Consider the following 22,424-nt stretch of genomic DNA (forward strand, 5'->3'; position numbering starts at 1 on the left):
CTAAGGGCAGATGGTCTTATAGTTCAAAAAGACACCAGCTGCCCCTAAAGGGCGAAGACCAGTGTACTAGTAATTGCATTACCTCACAGACATTTTCTTTCCATGGGAAGACATATCTCATACTGTTGTATATTGCCACCAGGCTTAATATTGAATTATTTTTTTTACATATTTTCAACATTACCTCCAGTTAATCGAGGTTCTACTGTAAAAGCCAGAAATTGGGCAGTTCATGAAGTGGCCGGTGATCCCTGTCCAAATAATTTTCAGTTAGAAATTCGCTGGAGTGTGGATTGGGCTACACTGTTTGGTTAGGATGTACAGTAGTAAGTGATTTATGAATAATCAGCTATGTACAGAATGATTATTATTAACGTTCGGATTCCAAAACACGAATAAGAACTGCTGGCCAGAATGCTTGAAAATTTGCATGGGTCTATTGCATGAAACAATGGAGTTTTCTTTGGAGAAGGAAGAAAAACCCTTTAAAATGTGCAAAAGTAGATGATGCTGTACTTCGCCATCAGTATAATCTATTTTGCGCAACGACATCATTTCAGCACTTCAACAGCATCAGTGTGTGAATGGCAGGGCTGGACAAATTCCAGATGACAGGGTGACTGGAAAATTGGTTTTAGCACCTAAAATTTTATATGCATCATTGCTAAAATGAAGTGTAAGTATGAGACATTTTTTTCACAGTAATGTGTCTTCCAACATGAAAATGGGTCATAAAGTCCCGAAAAAGTAAAAACAAACATTACTAAGGACTGTTTTTCTTGGGGGGGAAACATGCTTCGTTCTTAATGAATTTGGCTGGCACCTAAATTTTTTTTTATTTGTCCAGCCCTGGTGGATAGCATAACTTTTATCAAGATGCACATTGCAACACCAGCAAAGCAGTTGCTGAAGAACCATTTTGACAATAACAGAATGACATGACACCTGGCCGCCACGTTCACCTGAACACTACTATAACCCTTGCAACTTTTGGCTTTAGGAATATCCCAAAATGTTATGTGCAGTGGTCAGATTGCAAAATTTGGTGAATTGAATAAGCATTTTTGCACTTCTACCTCATAGCCAGAACAGGGTGGACAACATATTTAACATTTCTTGTGTAATTTGTTTGTTTAAATGACTTCATTTTTATGATGTTTCCGTGAATTACAAAATCGTACCATGCTATTGCATTATCTTTTTGCCTTGACTAGCTATCATATCCATTATGTGTGTGAGCAAATTTCCCATGTGCTGGATGAGTACAGCGTTGTCTATTTTACATTTTGAAGTATTTTTTCCCCTTCACCATTAAAAATTCCATTGCCTCAGGAACATTCATGCAAACTTTCAAGTCATTCTAAACAGTGGTTTTTATTTTACAGTGTTTTGAAATCAGAACTTTAGTTATAATCATCCTGTATATCATAAATCATTGCTAATTAATCCGCATTAATTATGCTTCATTAAACATATTGTATTTGTGCCTAGTTTTTATCATAGTGTTTGTAAAATAGTGCCCTAATTAAGCATATTGAAAGTAACTGGAGAAAACATCTTTATTATAGGATTAATAACATTAAGAATTCTCAAACACAAAATATTTCCTCTTGAGCTATACCGTATATACTCGTGTATAAGTCAAGTTTTTTGTAGAAAAATTTGTTCAAGTGGGGGTCTGCTTATACTCTGGTCAGTTTTTGATTAGAAAATACAGACCCCCGCAATCAGTAGTCATTTTTGTAGCGATGTTTGAGAAACCGGCATTATTAGTATGGGATATGTTCAAACCCCACAGAACCCATAATGTCAAAGCCGAGGCAAAGAAATCAAAAACATCATTGGCTTTGATACCAGGTGGGCTAACATCGATTGTACAGCCGTTAGATGTGAGCATCAACAAGCCTCTCAAAGACTATTTGAGGAATTTGTGGATCGAATGCATGAGTTCCGATGATAAAGAAACTACAAAAAAGTGGTGCCTTGAAGAAACCTGACATTAGTCTAGTGTGCCAATGGGTACATGAGGCGTGGAATTTTGTTTCCGCCGACGTTACCATCCGATCCTTCAAAAAGTGTTGCATCAGTAATGCAATGGACGGAACTGAAGATGATATCCTCTTTGAAAGTGACAATGGTAATTACAGCCCAGGTGAGGATAAAAACGAAGATGCTGTACCCCCTATGATGATCTGATGGATTATGATGAGCTTAATTTGAAGACTTAGAAGAAATGGATTAAAAAGTTTGAATCATTTTCTATTGTAAATTTCCGCAAGCTATTTATTTTGCATGAAAAAAGAATAGCTTAAGATTTTTTTCTCTCTAAAATGCAGGGATTTTTTTGTGGTTTGCTTATACACGGGTTTTCAATTTATTGCGGTTTTGGTGGTCCTGAAGGGGGAGGGGTCAGCTTATATACAAGTCGGCTTATACATGAGTATATACGGTATATTATATTCATTTAAGCTATAAAATAACTAAATTACAAAAGTTGGTTTATATTAAAATTTAAGAAATATTTTTAGATTAATTAATGTGGGAATTGTGTTAATTACATTAATAAACATTTTATTTTAATTAATTATTAGAAGTTTAAATGATTTTTTCAAAAATTTTATTGTAAATGCTATTAAAACAAAAAACTTTTTTTTTTCGAAAAAACACCAGGTTTTAGGTTTTTTTTACCAGGCCTAATAAAAGGCTTAAGCAGGTATTTTCAACAATAAATTAAGTAGAAAACTCAAGTGGAATTTGTAAAACTCAGCCAAAAATTCAAATTGTTTTTGAGAAATTGAGTTTCTATGTTAAAAAATAAATTAAAAAATGCAAAAAAAAAAAATTCAGTTGGGAAAACTGGAATGCATATTATATTTTACTACATACTCAAAATCACTACCTTGGCCAAGTCTATCGCTTCTTTAAAATCATAGTTCCTCTAGACAGAATTTTTTTTCAGCTGCATTTGGTGAGCCTTTAGCATGGCCCCACATCCTGCTAAAGAGCCCCCCCCCTAGGTTAGGATCTTTTGCAGTCCCATGGTCAGATTTTTCACTGGCTCTTGTTTAGTGAATTTACAGTGTGTGAAAACAAAAAAAGATAAGAATTGTCGCAAGCCCCCGGGTTGAAGCCCTCTGTTAGCCTCACCCTTGTGGGGCTCATGACCTTTGTTTGACACATTTATCATATCTGCATAAGTGGTTCTCTGGACTTTTTTCAATTCTTTCTTGATATTGTTTTTTCATACTTTTTTTTGATGATTTCTCTGTTTCTGATTATTTTTGAAAGGGTACTACAGGGAATTTCACATTTAGTTATGACTTCACTTTTCATCGTAATAGAATTTATATCTGGAAACTTCAAAAAATTTAATTTTTTCTATTGGAAGGACATTTTTGTTTCAGCCCCTGTTCTTGAGTTTATCGAAGGACAAAATCTTGCCCGTTTGTTGCTGTAAAGTTTTTTTGCCCGGTGTTGGTCATTCTCGGTACAGCTCTTAGAATTACCTTCCATACGTGCCTCAGTTCTTAGGATATGATGCTCATGAAATGCTCGTTCTGTTGTGAAAGGCCACCAAGACTGGGAAAAGGAGGAAAACAGCTCTCAGCTTTTGAGCCCTAACAAACCCAAGATAAAACACAAAAGGGCTTCTGGAAGATATTTTCTTAAAGGTGGGCAAAAAAAAATCTAATCTTGTGTAAAAGCTCTCTGAAATGCAGAGAATGAGAGAGGAAATTAGTCATCTATATTATACGACAATGCATTGTATTACATTTTACGTTGATGCACTTTGTGTTGAAAATGGGACTTTCTCACACTCATTTGTCTTCTTTCATGATGATGTTTAATTTTCTTGAATCACTGTTTATCTCATCATTATTCATATGCAGTAGTGTGCTGAATCAGAAATTATTCCCTGGAAAAAGTTATGACCAGTGTGTTTGTTTATTCATGACACATATATCATCCTTCCAATTAATCCATTGTTAAATTTTTGGCACTCCTGGCCCCCTTGACTTTGTCATCGTTTATCTACGGTTCCCTAGAATAATGTAAAAAAGAATTGAAGGGGCATGCATCAATGCACTAATGCATTGCAACATCCCCAAAAAAGGTTGGCAATAAACCTAGGAGCCTTGAGTGTGACGTACACTTTGAGGACCTCTGTATTAATACGTTGAATATATTTCCAAAATAAAATAATATATAAATGCACTGTATGTACTCATCACTTTTTAAAGCAGAAATTCAGGCATTATATATATATAGATATATATATTTGTTTTTTTATTTCTCACAACAAAAATTGGTAATCTACATAAAGCAAATCTTGCAAGTATCAAAGGGATTTTTCTGAGGCCCCCTACCTGTTTGGAAATGCCTGCCTGATAGTTTACTCTCGAAAATTTTAACAGGATATCATTTTTATAAAGATTTTTTTGCACTTGAGGCGCCCAGACCAGGCTTGGGTGTGCCCATGAATTATGTGGAAAGTTTTTAAAAGTAGCTGAAAATACGTGTACTGTTTCAGAAAAACAAGAAATGTTGACTCTACTTTTAAAAGATTAGATCATTGTTTTTCAATCAGTACTTATCAGAGGGCCTGTGATATTTACAAATATAGACTGCCGTAGTGTGGTTTGTCAGCACTTAGTCGATGGCCCTCTGATCAAACAAGGGAAAACCAAGAACTCCTTAGTCCAGGGGTTCTCAAACTGTGTGCCGTGACACCTTGGTGCGCCATAACTTTTTGACGGCAGCAAAGCAATGGCCTGAAAAAGGTTCTTCGAAGGGATTCTTTGTTAAATTGCTCTGGGGAGCTGCAGATAAGTGTTGATTAGGGTAGGGGGCACTGTGGATGGAAAAAGTTTGAGAACCTTGCCCTAGTATATACTATTCATCTCACTCGATATTTTTTTCATTCTTTAATTTGTTATAAAACACACCCCATGAATCTATTTCACTAAAAATAAGTATTCACATATTGATTGCATAATGCCTGCTTAAGTTTTTCAACATTGAGCAGAACTCCTCTTTAAACAGTTTTTCCAAAGGAAGCTGGAAGACCAGCAAACATACAAATTATTTCAATTGATTTATACATCTGCCGCTTTCACTTCGATTTGGAAGATGGACAGTGACATTTCCAACACATAATATGTCTCAGACATACTTAAATGCATTATGGACACATACAACCATTTCCGGCATGCACCAATTCATTTGAAATTCCTAAGCAGTGGTTCCTAAATCTTTTTAGATTCGTGGTACCCTTTGATTGTGTGTCTGCAGTCTAGTAGCATGTGTTAGCTACTGTGCGATCATGTGGGCATCATATGATGAACTCACATTGCGATGATCCAGGTTTGAAACCTACCAGCGACACGGTGGTAGTTGCACTTAAGTGAGTTTTTTTTTTCGGTTGTCCAACTTTGTGGTAGGAATGCTAACCGGTCTTTCATTTGAAAAGTTTTCCTGCAGAGAGCAAGCAGGCTTTCAACGTGGTATTTGCACAACACAAAACTTCAGGCATCTACCAGTTTCACTTCTAATCATGGTTGGCAGGTTTTTGATGGTTTAAACTGTCACATCAAGAAACCTTTGTCAAAAACCTCAAATATTGCTTTTCAATATAAAAATTCCCATTAGACATATACACGTTAATTGCATCTAATATTTAAAGTGACTGTTATGCAAAGAATAAATATTTAATATGATTGTAAAATAATTTTCTACTCACTACAGAATTATTTTGGACAATATATACATTTTTTTAAAAATAAAATATACAACTTGAATAAAGCATAACATAAACACTGAAGGGAAAACTAATGATTTGACATTCTCTGATTCAAGATGGTTCTTGACCTTCCAAAATTTCTTCAACTGCTTATATATGTGCTTTGATATAAACAGGGGTGGGAAGTGACTAAGTCCATTTCTGAGCAGCTTTGGAGCAGCAAAATTCAGGATTTGGAGCAGTTTTGGAGCAGCAAATTCAGGATTAGGAGCAGCAAATTCGGGATTTGGAGCAGCAAAATATGGGATTCGGAGCAGATATTTATAAATTGGAGCAGTGAAATTAACAAGAATATTTTTGTTAACCCTCAACCCTTTTCAAAATAAAACTGCACTGTCTTTTGTTATCAAACATCTTTTCATCAGCTTGATTTTTGTTTTTGGTGTTTTAGGTTTTTGACACCTTGTTTGAAAGAGCGGCTGTCATAAAATTTTTTGCACCTGTCTATTTAAGATGATTTTTGCTTACTGAGGGCACTATTTGCTGCCTTGAACAGCAGCACTTCAAATGAGCTAAAAAATTTTTATAAGTTTTAAATTTTTTTATTGTAGCAAAATGGGAGAGAATTTCGGAAGAATCAACTCTATGTTTGGCGATTCAGCACTCATTATCTGGCGAGATTAGCGATTTAACGCTCGTTATTTGGCGATATTGACGATTTAATGCTCGTTCTTTGGCGATATTGCCGATTTAACGCTCGTTATTCGGCAACATTGGCGATTTAACGCTCTTTTCGGCAAAGTTTCTAAACTAACATTCGTAATTCGTCGGACATGCGCTTTTTACTCACGGAATGAAATTTTTTTTTCACGAAACATCAGGATTTAACACAATGACAATGTACTACAGTAATTTCTGGTGCTTCCAGTGACAACTTTTTTTTTTAAACGGAAACACTCGAATTTGCACGTTAAAGCTGAAAGGCATTGCAAACCATCTTCAGTTCCACAATCACAGACAATATCAGGGTTTCGCAATGGAAAGCCCGACCAGGGACCGATAGTTTAAGTATAGTGGAATAAAACACGCTCTTCTCGTAAAGAAACGTTTCGTGGCTAGCAGGAACAAAAATTTTCCGGCGTCCTTTCCGAAATTCCGGGCATACTGAAACAAAATTCGCTATTTGGCACAGAAAAATGCAAAAATACGCTATCGGAGTAAGATGGCGCAAGATATTAGTTTTGGCGCAGTGCAGCGCAATTGGCACAGAGTTCCCACCCCTGTATAAACCATCTGCTGTACTCTTTTTACAACAGATAAGAGTTTAAAAAAGTTTATTACATAATATATGTAATGTTGATTTCTGTTATCACTAAATCATCTAGATAATCACTCATACTTAAAATGATACTCTTATTGTGCATAACATTGAAAGCATCTAGCGATTCAAATACTAAATTGTAAGACTAAAATGTCATTTAATTTAGCAATGCTAGCTTGTACACGATGCTTAAGAAACTTCTGTTACTTATCCTTAGTCAAACTTGGTTATCCTTACTGCTAGTAAATATAATATCGTATATTTACAAGCATTTATAATGCAATTGTTTTCCAATTGAACCTTTATTTAAACTTGCAAAACAAATGCTTTGGGTATCAAGTCCTGTCAGCTCTACTTTAGTTGAAAATACTCTTTAAAACTCTGTAAATTTATACACCCTGAGAGCAAGAAATTTTTAGGTGAAAATAAATGAATTAGTGTACTAACAGATGCTGCATGAGAATTTTTAATGGGATAAAAATTTGGGCAGATCAGAAAATTTTAATTATCAAAATAGAATTTTTTTTCTCAGTAATTATAATTCAAAATATACAACCTTTTAATCTACATAAAAGCGAGTGTTTTGTTAATTAACATATCTATCAGGTTAAAGAAACTATTTTGCAACATTGACAATAAGTTTTTGACAGTTTTAATACTGATTTAGTTTCTGAATTCTAAAACCTAACTCTGATGCTCTATCATACATATTTTGAATAAGCAGCTATATTCTGCTTAGCAAATTGAACACAGATACCGTATATACTCGTGTGTAAGCCGACCCCCCCCCCCACTTCAGGACCACCAAAACCGCAATAAATTGAAAACCCGTGTATAAGCCGACCCCAAAAAAATCTGTGCATTTTAGGGAAAAAAATTCTTATATTTTTATGCAAAATGAATAGCTTCCGGAAATTTACAATAGAAAATGATTCAAACTTTTTAATCCATTTCTTCTGAGTCTCCAAGCTCATTGTAATCGATCATAGGGGGTGCTGCATCTTCGTTTTTATCTTCATCTGGGCTGGCATCGCCATTGTCAGAGGATATCATCTTCAGTTCCATCCATCGCATTGCTGACGCAACACTTTTTGAAGGATCGGATGATAATTTCGGTGGAAACAGAATTCCACGCCTCGTGTACCCATTGGCACACTAGGCCAATGTCAGGTTTCTTCCAGGCACCACCTTTTTTATAGTTGCTTTATCATCGGGACTCATCCATTCGATTCAGAAATTTCGCAGTCTTCGAGAGGCTTGTTGATGCTCACATCTAAAGGCTTCACAAGCGACGTTAGCCCACCTGGTATAAAAGCCAATGATATTTTCGATTTCTTTGCCCCGGCTTTGACATTATCGGTTCTGTGGGGTTTGAACATATCCCATACCAATAATGCCGGTTTCTCGAACACTGCTCCGGGCCTTTTGTTCCATATTTCCTGTATCCATTGTAGAATGCCCTTTTCATCCATCCAGCCCTTTTCCTGGGCTTTCACGATCTTTCTTGGTGGGAACTTCATGTTCGAAGGAATTTTCTTCCTTTTGAAAATCACAACTGGAGGCAATTTCTTTCCATCGGCCATGCACGATAGCACGACCGTAAATCGTGTTTTTTGGTGCCCAGTTGTTCTAACAAAGATGGTTTTTTCCCCCGAGTTCATCAACAGTTCTATTGCTTGCCGCTGTGGTGGTCGAGTGTCATAATGACGGACTCGCATCGCGGGGACCCGGGTTCGAGCCCCACCGTCTCCATTTTTGATCGTTGATACTTACTGATACAACACTAGATCAATGATTTTTCTGTGGGTGATCACGACTTGTACTGCCCGGGAAAAAAATTACCACGTGGATTTAACCTGGAAAGTACTAACACTACTAAAACAACCGCCATGTATAGCTACAAAAATCACTCTGATGATTTGCAACACCATCTATCGCTACTAATCATTAGCGGCATCTATAGTTACAAAAATGACTACTAATTGCGGGGGTTGATATTTTCTCGTCAAAAACTGACCGATGTATAAGCCGACCCCCCCACTTGAGGAACAAATTTTTCCACAAAAAAACTCGGCTTATACACGAGTATATACGGTAATCAGTATCTTAGATAAAATGAACCACAAAATTATATTTTATATGTTCTAGACTCTTATGTTAAAAAATTCAAAATTGCAAATTATAATTAATAATTGGTTTTAATTGTAATAAATTGATTTTTAAAAATAAAACATTGTAATATGCAAAAAAAGTAAGTTTTTCATCATGTTATATATGTATTGTGTTCAAAACATTATCAAAAAGCATTCATTTAGGTTCTTGATGGTTTTCGACAGTTTAAACTAGTTTTTAATGCTTGTCATGTCAAAAACTCAACCCTGCTTCTAATATGGAACACAGATGGCAAAACTTCTCAAACCCCAACCGTGCATAACTGTGACATCAAAGATACGTTATACATGTATCATAGATATGATGGTCACTTATAATATAAGAAAGAACTTTCCAGCATGCACCAATTTATTGGAAATTCTATAAGAGAAATATCTTGGAAGTACATGTACGATCGAATAGTAGTAGTGTATATATGCTTACGATATGAAATATATATATATATATATTTTTTTTATTCTCCTATCATTTTTTATATTTTAATCCAATTTTATTCCAACCACCTTTTTGGAGATTTCCCAGTTGTGTTTTTGGTGTTTGTATTTGTGCAAGTATACACGAAACATAATATATAATTTACATTTTTTTAAATTAATAAAAAAATAAAATAATTAACTTAATTTGAAAAATAGCATCAATTGAAAACAGCAAATTTTTGAAATTTAAAAATTTCAAAAATTAACTTTGTGCCTAAAGCAGGAACAAAAAACGGCACCTTTTTAAATTTTGCTCCCCCACTGACCAAAACTTGGCTACACCAGTGAGTGAAACAACCCATAAAACTTGCAGATTTATATATGCAATGCATTAATATTGTAAAAGGTAACACAGGCAATCTAGTCCTTAAAGCTCTTGCCCTAGGTTTTATATCACCCACTTGTTCATGAACTGACGCTTATTCATATCTAGTTGTGTTCCCAGCTAGATGCAATGCATCAATTCATTCATTATTTTCATAATTTAAATTTTATAGAAATTTTTCTACACAATTAGTTTTTTTTTTCCTATCCCTAATTTGACACCCCCATATGACCATACAGCTCTAGAGCATTGCAATTCTTTGCCTTTGTCCACAGCTGACTTTCATCATTATGGGACATTCATATTATGGGACATCCTACCTGATTAGAAGTACCATCCTACCAATTTAAATACGTATTGATCAGGTCTTGATAAATCAAAATATTTAGGTGCCACAAAAATTTCCTAAGAGCCAAGCATGATTTTTCCTTGTGAAAAACAGTCCTGGATGGTTTTTTTCCAACTTTTCTGGGACTTAATGATTCATGCAATGAAATCAGAAACTTTTGTGTTGTCCTCAGATTCCAATTTAGCAATCACATATAGAAAGTTTTAGGTGCCAGTACTGATTGCTCAGTCGCCATGGCAACCTGGCACCTGGGATTTGTTAACCCTTGATCTTGATGTAATAACACAAAATCTCATTATCATAAGATATTCAAGCCATGCCAGAGTGAGCCACATTCTTCAAGTTAGCTCTGTCTGTGTCCCGTCTCTTTCATTTTATTCAATGTTAATCTGAACATCCCATGTTTTCCATCTTTTTTTTTTATCAGATAGCTAGGGCACACTTGATGTTCCACCAATTGAATCAAGGATCATTAAATCTAGGTTTAACTCTTCGAAGTCCAAGACTGCCCAGATGGAGGGAGTATGGGTATGTTTTGGATTTGTGAAATGTGAGGAAGAAAATTAAATATCCTGTCAGAGGCAGAAACCTGAAAAACAAGTTTAAGTCATATAGAAGGGTAAAGAGAAAAAAGAATAGTCAAAACTTGGACAAGTTTACTTTGAAGAAAAAACCGGCTGTGTATAAAAAGAGAACTGAATATTATTTTTTTAGTTTGCTAGGCATAGTTTTGTTAGATTAGTTAGTTACAGAAACTAATGATTTTCTGTCAGAAGTATATTCCTTGCTGTCCACTCTTTTTGATGGACCTGAATTTGATGAAAATATTAGTTTCTTGCCAAATGAAAATTATATTTGAATTATTTGTTAATATTTTTTATTTCAGCATTCACTGAATGCTGTAAAAACTCTGGGCTTGCTATGGTGGTAAGCTGTCGACCAGAAAATTCGGCATTAAAGTCATGTCTGGTTAAATGGTGAGTTTGATTTCAAGTAGTTATTTCACTTGGTATATATAAGTAGTATTTTTAATGATATTTCTACTAGAGCATAGTTTTTCACCAAAGCCCTGGTATGATAAGCTGATAACCTTTTTTAATGTAGCAGTCAAGATTCAGGTGGCAGTCAGCATTTTTTCTCTATGAAAACTTCAGTAGCAGGAGAATTGCCAGAGAATTCTGAATATCCCCTTAAATACAACAATTATAATTTCATTAGGATATTTTTTTTGATTATAATTCTGATAGCATTGTCAGTGTTATCAAAAGATCTCATGATTAGTGAGATCTGGTGAATTGGACTTGAGCATTTGTGACACATTTATTTCATCTAAATCATAAAATCCAACAAATTTTGACACTTTAACTACGTCATATCTAATTTGCAAGTCCATTTTCATGATTAACGTCAAACTCCAGGTCAAATTTTGCAGGTTGCGATTCCTAAAATAGACTTTTCAAAATCATGTAAAGTTAAATTGTGTCAAGCAAGGGACACCTGTTTTGTGAAGCAATTCTAAAATTTAATATTACTTTTGGTTACTCTTATTGGTTTCTTTCTTTATCTCTAATACTAAAGATAAAACTGATTAAAAAATATTTTTTTTTTAGGTATAACAATGAAGATTTTAAGCAAGAATGCACTGAAGAATATTTAAAAGAGCGAACAGAGTATAGAAAAACTGGACTCGCATATAATCGGAAAAAAAAGCACACAACTAATTTTTGAAAAAAAACCCATGAAGTTATTATGTGATTGCAAAAGTCTACGATGGTTTGAAAACAAAATACAAACAGTATAAGAAAAAGTCCGAAAAATTCAACCCCATGGTTTAGGGAAATTATTTTTTTCCACATCTGGGGAGGAAATCTCCCATTGAGGATTGTGGTTGTAACCTTTGGAAATTCAGTAGATGCTTGTTATCATGGCCCCCATTGTTTCCTCAAAAAATATTATATTGGAAGGAAAACACATAGGATAGTCTTTTGTGAAAATATTGGACTCATCGTAATGGTCATTGTAATGGAAAGGTAGCTTTAATGTGCAGTGATTTTTAATGAGCATCAATATTATAATATTCCTGGGCTTCAACTCTTTAGCTCAGAATCTTTTAATCTTCATGCTGCCCTATATTCTTCTATTAAAATGTCAGAAGATATTAGTTTTGCTGATTGATTATATAGTAAAATTAATTTTTTTGCAATTATCTCAATGCTTTATGAACTTGCAGAAATATTTCTTAGTAGAGACTGGGTGATTTTTCTTCAAAAGAGTTTGTAAGGTGGTTTTCTAATGGTTGCACGGCCATAAACTTTCTCTATTTATACTGTTCAGCAGTTTGGAATTGATGGCAATCTAAATGAGTCTAGTCAGGAGAATAATGTGATCATTGGAAGATTTCTCGTTTTAACTACATAGTAGTTTTTGCAATGCATGTTCTGTTGCATGGGGTCTGTTGTCACGATAGATAATGATGCTGTTTCTAATGGCCAGAACAAGACTTATTTTCTCGTCACATTTGGCAAGTTGTTCATAGTACTTGTTCACACAACCTGAGAAGAGAGAAGAAACTGGTCTCGCTAAACAGCAACATATTTGTAGAATAAAAGTTCTTTTTGCCATAGTTACTGCTTTCTGGTTGTGGAACCTATGTGTTGAGTTTAGAAATGAATCAAAGTTTCTTTAAATGGCAAAACGCAAAGATGAATCTTTAAGATTTAATCTCTCAGAATTTCCTCAGGGTTGGGTTCAAGTATTTAGTGGTCTGGTGCAAAAACAGCTTTGCTGACCTCTAGAACGGAAGTTCTCAATCCCCCAGTGTTCTTGAACACTCTGGTGCATGCCAGGTTGACATGGAACACTCGAGAAATAAATATCAAATTACTATCTCTTATTGAAAAACCATTCAACAATAAATTTGAACGATAGTACCCATTGCTCAGCTAAAAAATTATAAGTGCACCCATAAGCACTGGCAAGCATGCATTATGCCTCCCTCGTGTAGTTTTGAATAATTTTAGAAGAATAATTTAGCGCCCCTTTGGTCCAGTGCCTGGGGCACTAGACCCACCTCCATTATTTTCCTGGTGGGGGGAGGGGGGTTGCTACAAAAACTCTAAAATTCAAGCATCAAACCCTCTGGCCTAGAGGTCTTGACATGGTCCCCACATCCTGCAGCAGAGCACCTAGGATAGGATTTTTGGCTTGCCCCACCGTAGTGAATTTATAGTATGAAAAAACAAATAGTGATAAGAATCATCCCAGGCTGGAGCTCTGTCCCACCCTTGTGGGGGGCTGTGGGTCTTGAACGGAATTCTAATGCTTTGTTAATGTTAAGTCAAATATTAAGAATGTTTAAGTCAAAATGTAAGTGAACTATTTTAATCCCATTTTGCGCCCCTCCTGAAATTTTGTAGGCTGCACCCTTCTCACCTGCCACGATTTCCCTTAGCTGTAATCTTCATTGTTTTGTTGTTCACTAAGACATGCACGGTGTCACTCATCATTGATGCTAGAGGACCATGTAGAGCAGGGTTTATTGTCCAGGTTGACATCATTAATTAAAAATTTGCCAAACCCTTAAATGACTTTTCAACAGACCAAATTGCAGGAACATGATCTGCATTAATTCCCTGAATGTTTTTCTTGCAACTGCAGATTCTTTACTTATGTAATATAACATAGCAAAAATTCTGTTTTTCATTGTTAATTTTGAAAAGGCTTCAAGTTTGATTCTAATTAATATAACATTGACATTAGTCTCTTTCGTGGGGTAAGTTTAATGAAATAAACACTAGAGCTCTCATACAGTGATATTTTTCACCATTGAAAATTTGTCATAAGCTTTTGCATTCACCCAATCTTACTTAATATTTTATATATATTGTTGACTAATAAATAACTTGGTTCCCAAATGTATAGTGGAAACAGTTTATTGTTTAGGAATTTTCATTCCCCCATTAGAGGTAATATTTATTTCATTCTCCATAGCAAAAGTGCATTTCAGCAATTTTTAACCATGTGCGGTACAAAATTGAAGCATTTTGCAAAATAATGAAAAAGTATACAGGATACATGAAGCCTTTTTAATCTGAAATTACTTGGTAGCAGAGAGAGCTTACAGATATACAACTTAGATAACGACATAATAAAGTGCTTGTGCTCATCAGATGCAAAAAATACCCATGGTGACAAATTTTGAGAATTAGCCAATGAAAATTAAAAATGAAAAAGGATAGACCAAAAGTTCCAGTCAAAAGTTGATAGATTCAATCTCACAAAATGATATATAGTGTATACGAATATGATATTCACCTTTTAAAATGGCTGAAATAGATGTGCTTCATTTTGTGTCAATGTTTGAAACGAAAAGAAACAGACATAAGGAAGTGCAATATCTTATGTAAGTGTAACTTAATGAGACATCAAATAATATGTAAACACCATTTAATATCAAGACTGTGTTCGAAGAGCTCACTATTGGCTACAATGTTTGTGTTCCTGAAAGTAATGTAATTTCTGGAAAAATTCTGCATTACCATCAGTGCCATGCCCACTTGTGCAAAAATCTATACACCACATATAAAATTGATTTTCGGTGTATATAATTTCCATACAAATATACAATTTTACATTGCCAAATTTTTCATGTACACCAAACAGGACCACGATTGAATGATGGGCTATTTTGAAAGATCGTCAGAGCTGAGCAAACACTCGAAATGTGTGAAAAACTGTTGGGCAACAATGGTTTCTTAGCCTCAACAATGGCTTTTAGAATGTTGAGTTTGGTTACCCTGGTTCCCAAACAATACGTTTCGGACATGTTTACTCCTTTACAATAGTTTGCAACTTCTTTAACGCTCCCAGCATATAGGAAAAACCTGGGCAGAGTTGGGTATTATAGCTATTTTACTTAAAATCTGAAACTGGTTGAAAACACTGCATCACATGTAAGCATGCCACTTATGAAAGGTTACTTGATAAAACTGGTGAGAAACTCAAAATTTTTTTTACTTGTTCATTTTACTTTAAAATCTACTCATCAGGATGGAATTCAGAGAACAGCCTGACTTGCTGCATTAGTGTAAAACTTTTATTGTGAAAATTTTTTAGATTAAAAATTACTTGTAATGCTTCATACCTTAAAAATAAAACTTCTAAACAAGTAAATACCACAATTTCTGGAAGAAACTGACACTTCAGTATGCACATTTTGGCATTTCACATGCAATTTATTTATCATTCATGTACACTGTATGTAGTTTTATTTAATGTTGTACAACTTCATAACTGGAAGTTTTGTCATATCCCATTTTCAATGGCTAACTTTGAAATTTATTGCTAAGCATGTTGCAGTTTGTAGTATCTGATCGAGCATAGTCACTTTACTATATCATCATACACAAGTTGCATAACTACCTTTCTCTGTTTACAAGTTATTTCAGGCTAAAGCAGCTTTATATGTAAACACTTTAAAAAAAGAAACTAATGATAAAGACAAAATAAAAAGAGGAAAACTGAATTTCTGAATATATAAACTGAAGAGCCAAAAAAACTTGTGCAGGCATGCGTATGCAAATAAAGAGATATGGAACCAATCAGAGTACGGCGCTGTGGTCGGCAACGCCTATATAACACAACAAGTGTCTGGCATAGTTGTTAGATCGGTTACTGCTGCTACAATGGCAGGTTATCAAGATTTAAGTGAGTTTGAACGTGGTGTTATAGTCGGCGCATGAGAGATGGGACATAGCATCTCCGAGGTAGCGATAAAATTTGCATTTTCACGTACGACCATTTCACGAGTGTACCGTGAATATCAGGAATCCGGTAAAAAATTAAACCTATGACATCGCTGTGGCCGGAAAAAGAACGGAACATGCAAGAATGGGACCAACGACAACTGACGAGAATCATTAAACGTGACAGACGTGCAACCCTTCCGCAAATTGCTGCAGATTTCAATGCTGGGCCATCAACAAGTGTCAGCATGCGAACCATTCAACGAAACATCATCGATATGGGCTTTCGGAGCCAAAGGCCCACTCGTGTACCCTTGATGACTGCACGACACAAAGCACAAAGCTTTACGCCTCGCCTGGGCCCGATAACACCGACATTGGACTGTTGAGGACTGGGAAACACGTTACCTGGTCTGACGAGTCTCGGTTCCAATTGCTTTGAACTGATGGACGTGTATGGGTATGGAGACAACCTCATGAATCCATGGACTCTACATGTCATCAGGGGACTGTTCAAGCTGGTGGAGGCTCTGTGATGATATGGGACCCCTGATACGTCTAGATATGATTCTGACAGGTACGTAAGCATCCTGTCTGATCACTTGCACCCATTCATGTCCATTCCGACAGACTTGGACAATTTCAGCAGGACAATGCAACACCCCACACGTCCAGAATTGCTATAAAGTGGCTCCAGGAACACTCTTCTGACTTTAGACACTTCCGCTGGCAGCCTAAATCCCCAGAAATGAACATTATTGAACATATCTGGGATGCCTTGCAACGTGCTGTTCAGAAGAGATCTCCACCCCCTCTTACTCCTACGGATTTATGGACAGCCCTGCAGGATTCATGGTGTCAATTACCTCCAGCACTACTTCAGACATTAGTCGAGTCCATGCCACGTCGTGTTGCAGCACTTCTGCGGGCTCCCTACACGATAGTAGGCAGGTGCACCAGTTTTTTTTTTGGCTCTTCAGTGTATATTTTTTAACGTAAACATCTTTAGAGTACGTGGAGAAATTTTTCAGCTTGCAGACCACTTTCTTGAACATAAATAATATTATAGGTCGTTCAAGAGCTAGATTATTTCTTCAAGAGCGAAATATGGATGACAAAACACCAACAAAATATATTTAAAAATTGTTTTGATAGATGTGCATGTGTAAGTCTTTATGAGTGTTATCTGAAAAATGCAGTTCACACCTGATCGTTTCTATAATAAATTATATTTCCTGTTCTGTATCATATTTCAGTGTAATTAAATATTTTCTCAAAATGATCTGCTGGCCGGGTAAAAAAAAAATCACATTAATCAGTTGGTCCTGCACAGCAAAATTCATGCACTGATGATCTAGAGTAGGGGTGACTTATCTGCATGAGTGCCTGCCACACCATATCAGGAGTGGTAGATGCTTTCTTAAAAAATACAATGCCACAACAGGCAAAATGCCCAACGAGGTTACTGAATGTTTTTCTTAATAATAGTCTTCTCACCAAACCAGTATTTGGAATGGTTAGTCATGTGAACAATAATTAGGCGATACTGAATTTTAATTTTTATTAAAAATGTTTTTTGTTTCTCATTTTGAATACACCTTACCAGAGGTTGCGCACAAAATAAACAGTAGGTGTGTGGACATGTTGGACATCCTTTATATACAGGATTCGTCATCTGCAGGGGGGGGGGGGGAATAGCTCAGCCACCTCATATAGTTTATTGAGGGCATGTACCCTTTGGTGCCCATGTGTATATGAGATGGACTTTAATCGAGACACATGATTTTTATTAAAATAATTAAACTAACAGCTCGAAAATTTTAAAATCTTTCTCAAAAAAGAAAATGACAGTTTTTGCTAAAGCGTCAAGACAGAGCGAAAGGGAAAAAATATTAGTCCTGTAAAAACAGGACATATTGCCTTTGTACGGAAATTAGGAGAGTAATATGGATTGTATTTGGATCTTAGAAGTGGCATGACTTGAGAAAAGGGTTGGTCACCCTGATCTGGAGTGAGATAATATTCTTTTTATTGATAGTTTTAACTTTTCTTGAAATGATCAGGTGCAGAAAAAGTCAAATGTGATTGGCCTTGGATTTCACAAACTGTTTTATACATAGAAATGCTTAAAATATGGGTTTTTCCCCCTTCGAAATTCAGAGTTCACAATATCCTGTATTTTTTTAAATTAATAAGCATTATGGTAAATCTTCAAAACATAAATTTGAAGATTCTGATGTTCGTACACATATATTTATGCATCAAGGATTTTGTATGCTTTCCTCCAAGTAGCACCTGTTTGAAGAAATGACAAAACTTTAGTTAGAGAAACAGTAGTTTTGATCCATTTTTTGCTATAGCACATAGTCACAGAAACACTACTTTTGATCATCAGCACCACGCATGTGCAATTGCGATACCACTATTTGCTCGTATTTTTTGCGCATGCGCTCTACTTGATTCATTACTTTTACTACCACGAGCACCACATGCGATTATTACTGTCTCTATGGGCCCTGTTGATTGACGATTGGCTGTTGATGATGCAAAAAAAATAAATAGGTTGCCGGCTGAAAGTAATTTGGTGAAAAAACTGGCAGTGCATGGTTGACGTCAAAATTTCATTTTGTTCATATGCTGATCTTTCCGCCATTTCCTCCCTTTTTATGTTTTTTTTTTAAATTGAGGATTTATTTATTTCGTAATTATATCGTTCGATGGCCAAAATAAATGGCCATCATTGGCTACTGTTAGTGCGTTCAGAATGTGAAAGTATGCAGCACAAAATATTCTTCTCAATCATCTGACTGAAAGCTATGGACAAGAAATTCAACGTGAGCAATATGTATTTTCATCGATCCAAGGTGAGTTGATTCGTTTGTTAAAATTATTCGTTAATAAGTGTTGAAAATCCCGATTTAACGAATTGTGTAAAACTGGCATTTCCATTCCTTAATTGGAGAAAAATTGTTTTATCGGGGTAATATCGATGCCGATATATGCACAGAAACTTTATAAAAAAAATTCGTTAAGTCTGGGAAATCATTATATGACTGTCATTAAATTTGCTAGGCAGGGCGTTCTAAGTGTATCACGGGCCCCAGAGGCATACACAGTGTAGGGGGACATGCCCAGGGATGGTAGAGTGGGTCGAATGCCCCGGGAGCTGGGACCAGGAGGGGGGGGGGGTTCCAAATTCACACTTTAACTATTTCTACATTACAAGGCGTGCTAAAATGGCTGCTCGCCCCGGTTGGCAAAGTATCTAGTTGAGCACTGGCCTTGCCCCTCCCCAAGCTGACCAAAAATTAATTTATCGAACACCCCTGATGGCCTTCCATGCAAACAATTTTTCCTCCATCTGGCTAGAAATTGTTGCCCAGCAATAACCATGCTTACTGTCAAATTTAAACCAAATGTCACATTCATGCCACTCTCCAGGACCCCAGTCCTAGAGGGGCTGTGGGTTTGGTGAAACCAGGGGCCCCAAGCCGAATGTTGGCCTCACAAATAATGTACATTTATTTTGCATAATATTTTCCCTTTTAAGGCCCTGGGGCACCAAGAAGGAGCACTATGCCCACACACACACTGGGGTAGTCCCGTGCGTCTCTGTTACTGCTATCAAAATAACAGTATTCCCAGTATTTCAACTGTCATTCCAGGCAAATCGGGGAAGACTCCAGTTTCTTGAATGTTGGAGTCTGTCCATTCCCGGCATGTGGGTTAAACAAAGGTTTAATGAGGATAACGTGATACATTCAAAAGACTGATATCAGTTTATATTGAACAAATAAGCTAATTGGAATAAAGTAATGGTTTTCCCACTATTGGAAACATTGAAGAATTTGCTAGTGATAATGAAAATTGAACATTTACTTATTAATCTACTTCAATTATCAACCTTTAATATGAAATGCAGATACTAAATTCTGTACATTGTTTGGCGCTTTCCGAGACTGAAGAAATGTCACTTTTGCATTATACAGGCAATTTTCGCAATTCCGTTGAAAACAGATGTTTTATCAGGAATTGGTCACTAAAATTTGCCAAGCATGGTGGAAAATATGAATATTCTCTGCATGCTGGTATCAGTTACTGTTTCCTGGTGTGCTGGGGAATGCAGTATTCGAATATTATAAAGCTGTTATTGCAATTGACATATTTTTTGTTACTCTCCAGGAGACAAAAAATATTTTTTGTTCACCCCACAATCAAACTGTCAATGACTACAACTTCAAAATTACTGAAGAGTGAAGTTATGCCAGGCCTTAACCCTTTGAGTAGTTTTTCAAATTTTCCTGGTCTGCATTGCAACTGCTAAGAAATTCAGATATTTTGGGATGACCAAAATAAAGCAGATCAAGTTTGATGAGATATCTCGGGATTGTCACTGTGAAGGTTAACTGCGATTTTTGTGGGGGAGAGGACCAAATGTGATTTTTCTGCTCCCGCCACTTTAGAATTTGATTGATTTTAGACCTGTGTTTTTGTTTCCACCCAAAATTTGCTGCCCCTTTTAATTTGTTGCCCCCCCCCCCCACCCCAGTTCTGGCTGTTCTGTGTTTTTGAAATGCATTATTTTTTTTTTTTTAGATTTTAATCTTTGGTAAGGCAGTCAAAATATTTCTATCAAAAGCATCATCAGAATGACATAAAAGAAAGAAAGAATGTGTAAGACCTTTGTCTGTCATAGATAAGCAGATGCACTGGCCAGAGATGTTGCAAAAGTCAGGGTAGCAGAAAGATGAATGCCTGGTATCCTGCTGAAATAATATTACTTGAAAATTCCAGAATGTTTCAAGTAGAGCACTAGGAAAGTTACTTTGGACACACCAATAATTCTCTTATCAAAGCAGAGAGGTTTTTCAAGTGAGTTGATTTGTGGTTTTTCCCCCTTTAATGCATCTTTTGTAGTTGTTGATCTTATACCTCTGTTTAATATTTTATGTTGGCAGCAATGAGCCATTAACATGCTAATTTACACATCTAAATTTTTCTCTCTTCAATTCTTTTTTTCTTCTTCAGAAATGCTACACATGAAAATTACCGAGACAAACAATCTAAAAATCAATATTATTTTAGAAATAATAGAAGCATGGCCTCCACTAGGGCCGGCTCAAGCTTAACTGCCATCCGGGTGCAAAGCCTTATGTGCCACACCTAAAGAAGACTCTTGCTGCAGGAGGCAAGAGTCAAATCATTATACTGTTCTTAATTCTATACCTCCGAGCCATACTATCGTATGCGGTTCCGAGGTATAGAATTGTGCCAGATAACTCAGTTCACATTTCAGCTCTTGTTGATGAGTCATCATTGCTGACACTTTATAAATAGAAAATATAACAAGGTAGCTTTTATTTAAAAAATTATTTTTAAGCTGTTTTTGTTGTACAGCGATCGGACAACTAAGAATCAGAATTTGAATTCATTTGACCATTCAGGAAAATTACTCGATGACATCAAATAAGAATGTACTCTATCACAAAGGACGATAGAGTACATTTTTGTTCTGGTATCACTGTCCCAAAGCTCTATCTTAAAGTTTTCTCAACAAATATGTCTTAAAAGTATGATATATCATTTGCAGAGGGGTCATTCAAGTATTACGTCAGCATTGAGGGTAGAGGGGTTTCGGATTTGCTGACTTTTGATGACAAGGGGGAGGGGGGTTTGAAGGTTACTTACGTCATCAACCACCCCTTTATGAAGATATGAAATATTCTAAGCTGGGGAGGGGGGGGGGTCAAAAATGGCTGAAAATCTGCTTACGTAACACTTGTATGGCCCCTGAGCCGTATTTACAGAGGGGCTTAGCAGGCCCAGGACAGCAAATTCAAGAAATAAACAGTCACAAGAAAATTAGAATAATGGGAGGACGACTCCGAAATTGACAAAAATGTACATCCGATTCTGCCCAGGGAGAGAAGGACTGAGTCAGCAAGTGACCAAAAGTAGTGGCCTCGAGTTTGCAAGCATGTACAGGACCAAAATAAACTCTATAGAGTTTTCAAGCATGTGAGTGATCAGGCAAAAAGTGAAATAGAGAAATCTAGGGACCAGGTCAAGGGGGATAAAAAAAGTAAGAAACAAGGGTATGGGTTTACAGGTTGAGAAATACTGGCTGATACTGGGCTATAACCCTGTAAATTTAAGAAAGAAATGGTCAAGAAAATTTGACAAGGATGAGTGGAAGGTGTCAAAATTTTTGTAGCCCACAGTCAGCTAAACTGTAAATTTGCCTCTGGCCATGTGAATTTTTAATATTCGAGGTTTTAAAAATTTTTGATGTCTAAC

The 22,424-nt window shown here is 36.0% G+C and overlaps 1 protein-coding gene across 7 annotated transcripts in view; it reads left to right on the forward strand.

The window, feature by feature from the left end:
• The window catches only part of LOC149065644 (COX assembly mitochondrial protein homolog), a 40,809-nt gene that overhangs the window by 14,923 nt on the left and 3,462 nt on the right, over nucleotides 1–22,424 (forward strand). For 6 of the 7 annotated variants that reach the window (XM_089253943.1, XM_089253939.1, XM_089253937.1 and 3 more), the window contains 2 exons: nucleotides 11,270–11,360; nucleotides 11,994–20,999. In XM_089253943.1, coding sequence (XP_089110069.1) covers nucleotides 11,270–11,360; nucleotides 11,994–12,111 — 209 coding nt within the window. In that variant the 3' untranslated portion in view covers nucleotides 12,112–20,999. The remainder of the gene's footprint in view (nucleotides 1–11,269; nucleotides 11,361–11,993; nucleotides 21,000–22,424) is intronic. The other variant, XM_089253938.1, reaches the window with a different exon arrangement.

Source organism: Pholcus phalangioides, unplaced genomic scaffold, assembly GCF_987345545.1.
Source record: "Pholcus phalangioides strain wild (caught in Gottingen) unplaced genomic scaffold, Ppha-v1.0 ptg000039l_1, whole genome shotgun sequence".
Classification (NCBI taxonomy): Eukaryota; Metazoa; Arthropoda; class Arachnida; order Araneae; family Pholcidae; genus Pholcus; species Pholcus phalangioides.